Source organism: Cryptotermes secundus, unplaced genomic scaffold (genome assembly GCF_002891405.2).
Source record: "Cryptotermes secundus unplaced genomic scaffold, Csec_1.0 scaffold40, whole genome shotgun sequence".
Classification (NCBI taxonomy): domain Eukaryota; kingdom Metazoa; phylum Arthropoda; class Insecta; order Blattodea; family Kalotermitidae; genus Cryptotermes; species Cryptotermes secundus.
This window is the reverse complement of record NW_019730583.1, coordinates 104,581-113,816: the sequence shown is the minus strand read 5'-3', so window position 1 is coordinate 113,816 and position 9,236 is coordinate 104,581. Positions and strand designations below refer to the sequence as shown.

Here is a 9,236-nt window from a genome sequence, read left to right as displayed (position 1 = left end):
TCTACTGACTCCGCAAAACTTGAGCGCATCCAGAAAAAGTTTGCATCTGTCTGTTTCTATCGTTACTTCCCTCATAGCTCCTATAGTTATACATCTGCCTTAGAGAGACTAAGATTGCACCCTCTAAGTCTGTGTAGACATCTTCTTGATGCACTCTTCTTCATTCAGGTTTATGGTGGCCTTAAATCCTGCTCCTCCCTTCTGGATAATGCTAGTCTTCGTGTTCCTACTTGCCATGTTCGAGACTTCTCTACTTTTAGCGTTCGTCCCTCAAAAAGACACTGTCCCTCTTCACGGTGCGCCTTTGCTACCAACGTGGTGGGTAAAGATCTCGACATATTTGCACACGGAGCGGTTTCTCTGAATCATATTTTACAAGCATGTACCAAACCTTTTACAGTGTTACTGGATTAGTGTTCTCATTAACTACAAATGTGTATACCTCGGCTAACTTTAATTTTCTTATGTAATTGGTATTAATTTATTAGACTTGTTATTAATTTTATGCTATCACTCCCAGTTGTCTTATCTTACTTAGTATCTAGTTGCTAATAGTATTAGCAACATTCATAATAATTCATAATTCATAAATGTATGTATATATTTAAGTCTCCTTTAGATTTATGCTCACTGATTTATTTCTGTCATATTTGTATTGTATTTAATTATTTTTCTGTAACTTTATATACTCTCCTAACTTTGTAAATGGCCACTGTGCTGTTAAGTTATTACACGTAAATAAACATGAATTGAATTGAATTATTGAAATGACTCATAGGACGTGCTCACACCAGAAGATTCCTGACTGTAACGAAGCCAACATGGCTGATCAGTGACACAAAATGTCTGCGCGATGGAGGAATTAGTTAGTTGAAAGAAATTCCCAGTGACCGAAGATGCCTCAGCATACCCCAAGCGCCATGAAACCGCAAGCTCGGAACCACAAATTACTTCTAAATTTTGGTAATTTTTTAGGATTTGGTATTCAATTAGCCGCCTACAACACAGCTTAGGCAGTGCTTTGATTTACTACAGAATTTCCGTGTCCCTTTCAGAACCTGAATGCAAGTATCTGTGGTTCAGGACAGCCAAGGAACAAAATTAAGAAGTAAAGAAGGCATGGATGAAGGAAGATGAGTAGGACAAGGAGGAATAAAGGAGGATTATGCGAATGAAAAAGAAATAAAGAAGTACCAAGAGAAGAAAAAGGAGAAGGAAACGAAGAAGAAAGAAGATTATAAGGGGAGGAAGAAGAAAAAGATAAGAGGAAATGGAATAGGAAGGGGAAAAGGTAATAAGGGATGAAATTGACAACAAAGAAAATAATAAAAAGGAAAGAAAAGGACAGGAAAGAAGAAGAATATGACGCTTCTTGCTGATGCGTTGGTTCCGAAAGGAATACAACATTAACGGCGATGTGTCGAGTTAACTTTATCATCTGGCAGTTTTATTCCATACGTTCACATATACGTGTACTACATATACACTTTCTCACAAGTAATATCTGACATAATAAAAGAGATTTTATTTGTAGTTTGTGCTTGATATTTTGCAAGTAGTTCGAAGGGGGTAACAAAAGAAAATTATATCTGAAGTCTCAGGCAGTATATGAAAACGACCCTCTTTGAAAACTTACTAGTTTTTTTTATACGTATAAAGCTTTTATGATTGGTCTGGGCTGGGGGTGGTGAGGAGAAAATGTGGACTTGAGAAATAGACGTGACAGAAGACTGGACAACTTTGAATAATAACGAGCTCAATGACTTTTACTTTTCGACAGATATTACTATGGTGATCTAATCAAGATGCATGATTGGACAGGACATGTGGCACGCATAAAAGACAAGAGATATATATACAAGACTTTGGTCGCCTTCTCCCACTCCTCTAATTTTCTTTCCTTGTCGTCATCCTATTTAATTTCTTATACCTCTTCATCTTCACCCACTTATTGCGCCCAGGGCTCCGGCCATATTGAGGCGAGTTTACATACACTTACATGAAGCACACAGAATAACTGTGACTGAATGGATATTACGAAATTGGAAGTTGATTTAAGCTCTATTTTTGGAGTCCCTATATTATCTCCCCTTTATATGGCTCATATTTGCATATCCAATTTGTCTGTAGTCTTCTCTGACAAAGCACAATTCACAGTCTTGCATGGTACAGTCGGTCATGTCCCCACATTTGTAGTTACACTACTCATTTATGACGGATGTCTAAATTGCATTCATTTCATCGCCCTGTGCTACTGTGTAAAGCAAGTTTCACGTAACTTCGAACAAGGCCAAGAGTAACCTTGAATGCGCAGAAGAAAAATTTCAGGCAAGGGGGTGGGTTCGAGGGTGTGATAAGTGACAGATGGCCAGTTGTTTGTCAACTGGCCGCCTGTCACTTCTCACACCCTCGAACCCACCCCCTTGCCTGAAATTTTTCTTCTGCGCATTCAAGGTTACTCTTGGCCTTGTTCGAAGTTACGTGACACTTGCTTTACCGTCGTGTGTCAGGAGGCGGCCTCCAAATTTTATTCAAATAAAGCACACATGGGAAGCACTGCTTCTTGCCTACTTAATCCGCCACGACTAATTCATATTTTCATCCTTGATATTCCAGTATCATCAATGTGTATTTTAGCATATTTACCTTATTTTGAAAAAATGAGGCTTATCAGATCACCTTGCTGACTCTCTGTGTATCCATCTTTGTCTGACCATCTGCCTGTGTATCCCCCAAATTTTTTTAGATTTATGATGCTTCTGATATCACCTTGCTGTCTGTGTGTGCATCCCCCTCTTATTTTTGTTATGAGGTTTATATACTCGCCTTGCTGTCCGTGTGCTCCCCCAGAAATTTCTTGCTTTTCTATGGGGTCCTTGTATCAAATGGAAGCAGGAGATTCGTCCCTCCCTGAGTTTCTTGTTTAAATTAAAACCAAGGTCAGGCTTATTCAGTTCTTAGGTGTTATGTTTGCATGGTTTCAACTTCAGTCGCACGATTTCTTGGATTCTGCTTGCCGGAAAGTTATTGTTCAGGAGTCACAGCGAGAGAGACAGACAATATTACGAAAGCTTGGCAGAAAGAATGATCATTGTAGGTCGGAAGTGAGGTTTATTGTTCTGTGCACTCCCAACTGTGACTCAAGTTTGTCAGAAAAGAAAGACAGAGAAGCAAACCCTCCAATGCTTGTAGGTGGACAGACGCGACAGAATTCCCTTTCTGAGGCATTTGTTACACTGTGGCTACTCCTGGTTTCCTTTAGACGTAAAGACAGTGCCAATGAGACGTCGGATTTTGTATAACTCATAAATACGTTTATTATCAACATATTCTTAGTTCACATGTTTATTTTGATTTCGTGACAATTATATTTAATGTCGTGAGTCGCGATTGAAAGGTTAGCACACCTGCTTCGATTTTCTGGAGGTACAGTTTTCAAATCTCGGACGAGAGCCCGGTTTTCCTAAGGTTTGCCTTTGGTTTCCTCAGTCCTTCCAGGCAAATATGAGGATAGTAGCTCAAAACAGACCAGGACCGCTTCCTTACTCATCTTTTCCAATTCACGATTTGCTAGTCACGGCAGCTTTAGACGCTATATGAAGTAAGCTACTATAGCATTGTGGGATCCGGGAATGCGCAGTCGGTATACCTACGGACTGGACAAAAGAGGGGTCAGAGTTCGAGTCCCGGTAGGGTCAAGAATTTTCTCCAAATAATCCAGACCGGCTCTGGGACCCATCCAGCCTCCTATCCAATGGGTACCAGGGCCTCTTTCTATGGGGGTGAAGCGACAGGGGCCCAAAGCTGACCATTCACCTCCAGTTAGTTCCGAGGTCAAGAAAATGTGGATTTATACAACCACTCCCCCATACGCCTTCATGGCGTAGTGCTTAATAAATTAAGCGCAGGGACACCTTTACCTTTTACCAGATCAGAAACACCTGGAAAGCTTCGAAATGTGGTGTTGGAGAAGGATGGAGAAGATCAGTTGAACCGATTATGTGAGAAATGAAGAAGTGTTATTTAGAGTGAGTGAGCAGAGGAATATCCTACACGAAATAAGAAAACGGAAGGCTAATTGTATTGGTCATATCTTAGGCGGTGACAGCCTTCTAAAAGAAGTTATTGAAGGAAAACTAGAGGGGCGGATAGAAGTGACCAGAAGACGAGGAAGAAGACGTAAGAAGATGCTGGATGACCTTGGGGACAGAAGAGGATATTTTCATTTGAAGGAGAAAGCTCTAGATCGCATCAAGTGGAGGAACTGTTTTGGAAGAGACTGTGGACCCGTCGTCTTGACAGATTACAGATGAATGAATGAATTTAATATTTAATTGACTATACAAAATATTCACTAATTTTGTGAATTTGTATCTTAAAATTTTAATATTATCTTACTCGATTTACACTATGAGGATATTAATGTAATCATGGATGACGCCAGTATTTCATTAATTGACGTGGATCGAGCAACGAGAAGCCTGTCTTAAGATACTTCTTGCTGTTCGCCTCATGTGTTCTGAGTAATTTCTTCTTCGTAACATCATTTCCTGCCGCGGAACCACACAGGATTGTGATTTGTGGGTGGCTTTGATTCTTGGTTTCTCAGTTGATCTCAAGAACATAACAGAGGGCAGGGTGGGTGAGTGGAACAGTTACAGAAGTCAGGTAAGTTAGTTTCATTTCAGTCTCATTTATTAACATAAAATTATCTTAAAATATTTGTTGAATACATAGATACTATCTTCAAAATGAGATCAAATTATTATTATTGTAAAACGTGTTGTATTCTGCTACTCAAGTGTCTTCCAGTTTGTCATGTGTACTGAGATGTAAATGTAGCAACACAATTTGAAACAAATTTTTAAATCACAAGATACAAAACGACGTTAATATTACAGCACCTCTTTAGGTATTACTGTCAGGGATGCCTATAGAACTATAGTAATTGGGACCCTACCGTACCTCGTCATGCGCATCAGATTGACTATGTCTTCCTCAGTAACTCCAGACCAAGTTCCGACACCTTTGAGACAGTTCAGATTGGCACACTCCTTTATGAGTAAAGAGGCGGAGATCATACTCAGTGGTCCACAATTAATCGCCGAGAATTTCTTGAGCCGCCGAAATCCTTTGTATTGGAGAACAGACATTATAGTCCTGTCGTCTATCTCCGGGGTGCATCTCGCAGTTAACACTTTCAAATTAACATAGTACAACAAAAAAGAATGCATTTTTCCATACCACCGGTTTGCTCTCAGTTCTAGAGACGAGAGGCTTCGGAAATGTGGCAATTCATGATCGAAGTGGCGAATTTCTGAAGGAATAAATTCACAGCAGTCGATGAAGAGTGTCTCGAGGGAATCGCAAAACTTTAACAAATACTGAATTCTCACATTAGTGACTTTACTCAAATATAGCTCTCTGAGCTTGGGGCCAATACCTTGCAAGACGGCGGCCAAGTTAACAGCGTCGAAGTCGCAGCTCACAAGTGTCAACACTGCCACAGCAACAAGTTCCCTAAGGCTCAATAAGCTATCTTTGGCTCCGAGTAGTGATAAGTGCGTGACGAACGGACATTTGAGGACCACAATGAGCACACTTCGCACACTTACATTCAGTGATTTCACTGAAGGAAGGCCCTCCTTGGTGATGCTCAACAGAACATCATCCACAGGGCTTGTCCAAGTGATATTCCCAAGATCTGGCAAGCTACAGATTATCGTGCCGTAACATTTGGGACTAATGGCAGTGTCGTCAACGTTCAGAAATACCAACTTAGTGAGTTTCAGCAAGTGGGTTATGCTGTCGTCGTCCACATATTTAGATGACATTACAGAAAGCCTCCTGAGTTGGTTGCAATGTTTCCCCAATTCTGCCAATACCTGCGTGGAGCATCCGAATGGGAAATAGAATTCTTGCAAATGTTTTAACGTCCGGATATTATTTGTAAACAACGAGGAACATTCATTGAGTGTATCTGGCGCTACCCTTAGGCATGTAATATTCGGGAGTCTTGGGAATGACAATATCATGAGCTCTTTCATTAATGCTGACGTTGCAAGGCCGATATTCCAATCCGTTATATTAGGGGACAACATAGCTGCCAACATACTGCGACAGATGTGCTTATGGGTTGTTAAGTCGTCAGGAGTATTAAACAGACGTCCGTTGTCTTCGTCGTAATCATTTATGATCTGAACAAATTCTCTTGCTATGCAGTTGATGGTTTCAGTTCCGTGTGATCCCAGCCAGGCGATGTACTCGCTAAACGTTACACATTCTCTCTCTATCAACTGAATCACTCGGAGCCATTCTTCTCGGGACTGGGCGCCAGCAAAACGCAACCTGCTTATCCAATGCTCAGCGTACTGCCGAAGACTGCGTTTAAAAATCTTCAGCATCCGTGTGCCCATAGTTATTCTGGAACACCGCCAGACGCGGAGAACTGAAATAAACAAGACGTCAAATTAATGTCTACACTATTTATTGTCTCCGTTTCTTCAAGTTTATGTTGTCTAATGTAGGTACTGAAGGGTTCTCGTTGAATAATAGCTAAATGAATAAAAAAATGGCAAAGGAAAAATGTGAGAAGCTTAAACCATTTTTTTAGATTATTCAGAAAGTCACAAAACCCCAAAAGTCGGATGTCGAAAAGTCAATCCATGTCCCCAAAAGTCGAAACAGGGCTCGAAGAATGTGAAATAAGGATTTTAACTGTTGCTATCAGTGTCATATATAATTACACGAAAATAGGATATCGACTCTTAGTTGCTACAAACTGAAGCCGCTCCACAAATCTGATACTTCGTTGGTTGCTGTGAAATATTTAAAGTTCAATCCGTGTTGCAGTTTCCAGTGCCTGCATTTTGCATTTCTGAACAACATTCAGTAATTTCTCAAAGAGACAGGTCACGTTGTTGTTGGATGAAAGTTTTCTTACTTAAGAGTTTAATTTTATTCATTCTGGGCCTTATTCATATAAAACTTTGGACAACTCTGAACTTGATGTACTATGATTTATGTAACAGTAATTTCCTCAGCGTGTTGTTATTTGCCTTCTGAATATGGTCATTAATTGACCGAAACATGTAAAGGCATCATACACACACACACACTCGAGTCACACCGGACTCTCTAGTCAAATCATTCTATAATATTTCTTACTTATTAACAAATTGTGTATGTGTGTGAGGTGTGATTTACTTAGAATTTAATGGTGGGTTTCTACTGCTTTTCGAATTAACACGACAAAACTACTTACTTACTCACTCATGGAGCTGAACCCTTCTTGAGGAGCCGCCAATTCTGCAGCTACTCAAGAATTTCCCAGCGTTTTATGGAACCCGAAGGTTCATCATCGTGTTCACAAGAGTCCTCCACTGGTCCCTATTCTGAGCCAGATCTATCCAATCCATACCATTCCATCTTATCTCTCTAAGATCCAGTCTAATATTGTCCACCCACCTACGCCTTGGTCTTCCCTGTGGTCTCTTTCCTTCTGGCTTTCCCACCAATCTCCTATACGCACTCCTCGTCTCTCCCATTCGTTCTAGATGACCTGCCCACCTCATCCTCCTTGACTTGAACTACTTTTTATTATTTTTGTAGCCTTCCTCCTGTACGAGACGGGGCGGTAATAAAAGTATTAGCGTAGAAAAGCGGGGCATTGAACTCCGATATCAACAGCGGAAGGAGCGGTGGCGACCGCATAGCTGCAGATCTTGAAGGAAGCATTTGCAGTCAAATAAGGTGAGATATATTATCGAAAAAGGACACATGTTTATTCTTATAACTAACCACTTTTCCTCTTCTTTGCCATGTTTGTATTTTTACTAATATCTCTACGTAGAAGCTCTGTTTTGCGTAGCTGTCAGCAGTGACACTCCCACATTTGTAAAAGTGGACTCTCCCATATCTAATGCAGGTAGCATTCGTCATTCTATAATAACTGGGCTCTGTACATGGTTGAATAATGGCAGACACCAACAAACGTCGAGGAATGTATCATAGATAAAGGGAACCTTGAAAATATATCATTTACTTCTTACAGCACCGAAAATAAAAGGCGTATAAATTATTCTAACAATATTGGTTAATTATTTTGGAAGAATGGAATTAAACGCATTTATCTTAAATGTTCGAATTCTATCCCAAGCCACTATTTTTAATTTCTTTACTAGCTTCCGTTTTCAATTAAAGAAATCATTTGAAATCTGGTGCACAGTGCAGCGAAAATACTGCAAAATAAACCCATAAATTGCAGCAAATCAGGTGATGGACAACTTATTATATACCCTGATTGTACTATATTATTAAAATTTGTTTGTTAATTTGGTCACTTGTTCTGGAGATATACAACAAATATGTTTCTCATTCCGGTACCGTGTATGAAAGGGTCTGCCCTCTGATATGCTGCACATTTCGCTAACCGTGCTTAGGGTTCTGTATCCACAAAACAACAACATAAACAAGAAAGTAGTCAATGATTAAGTTTTGATTTATCCCCTGTTCCGAACTCACCTTCCAAACTTCACGGTTCTTGTGCTTCCGAAAGACTGATGGCCGTGCTCCTCACTGTCCCGAATGCGTCTGTCGGCGACTTTCGCAACTACCTAAATTTCCCTTTTCGTCTACATTCTTTTCTTCTTCTTCTTCTTCTTCTTCTTCTTCTACCACAGCTACTGCAACAAGAATTCCACCCTTCTCACTGTTTCTCTGTCCTGGGATGTAGGCCTTCAGGCTTGTTCCTACTCAGGACTTGTTCTGATATACAGAACATTCTCTGCATAACTTGGGACTCCCTATATGCCCGATAGATCCTCACAAATCCTTTAACGTTATAAGTTAACAGAGAAGGACATCTGAGCTGTATTCCAAATCATGGCCTCAGTCTAAAATCCGGTCAACATAAATATCTCTTTTGGGGCAAATTCCATTGCGACTATTTTTAACTTCAATGTTTTTTTTTCCCCCTGCCGATCCATTGCTTATGTATATGGTTAGTTTTAACTTGGCACAAAATATTTATTCTGATATATTTTCGGTAATATAAGATTCATTCATTCATCAATAATCTGTCAGACGACAGGTCCACAGTCTCTTCCAAAACAGTTCCTCCACTTAATGCAATCTAAAGCTTTCTCCTTCAAATAAAAATATCCTCTTCTGTCCCCAAGATCATCCAGCATCTTCTTACGTCTTCTTCCTCGTCTTCTGGTCACTTCTATCCGCCC

The 9,236-nt window shown here is 40.1% G+C and overlaps 1 protein-coding gene across 1 annotated transcript; it reads right to left on the bottom strand.

Moving 5' to 3' along the window:
- Positions 1 to 4,673: 4,673 nt before the first annotated feature.
- On the bottom strand, positions 4,674 to 8,601 carry LOC111866333. The gene is made up of 2 exons (XM_023855177.2): positions 8,524 to 8,601; positions 4,674 to 6,448 (listed from the first exon to the last, which is right to left on the bottom strand). Exon 2 carries the CDS (start codon positions 6,414 to 6,416, stop codon positions 4,932 to 4,934), a length of 1,485 nt encoding a protein of 494 aa, XP_023710945.1. The 5' UTR covers positions 6,417 to 6,448; positions 8,524 to 8,601; the 3' UTR covers positions 4,674 to 4,931.
- Positions 8,602 to 9,236: the final 635 nt, after the last annotated feature.

Excerpts from the sequence above, each read along its gene's own strand:
- LOC111866333 (XM_023855177.2), bottom strand. The coding sequence starts at position 6,416 with ATGGGCACACGGATGCTGAAGATTTTTAAACGCAGTCTTCGGCAGTAC.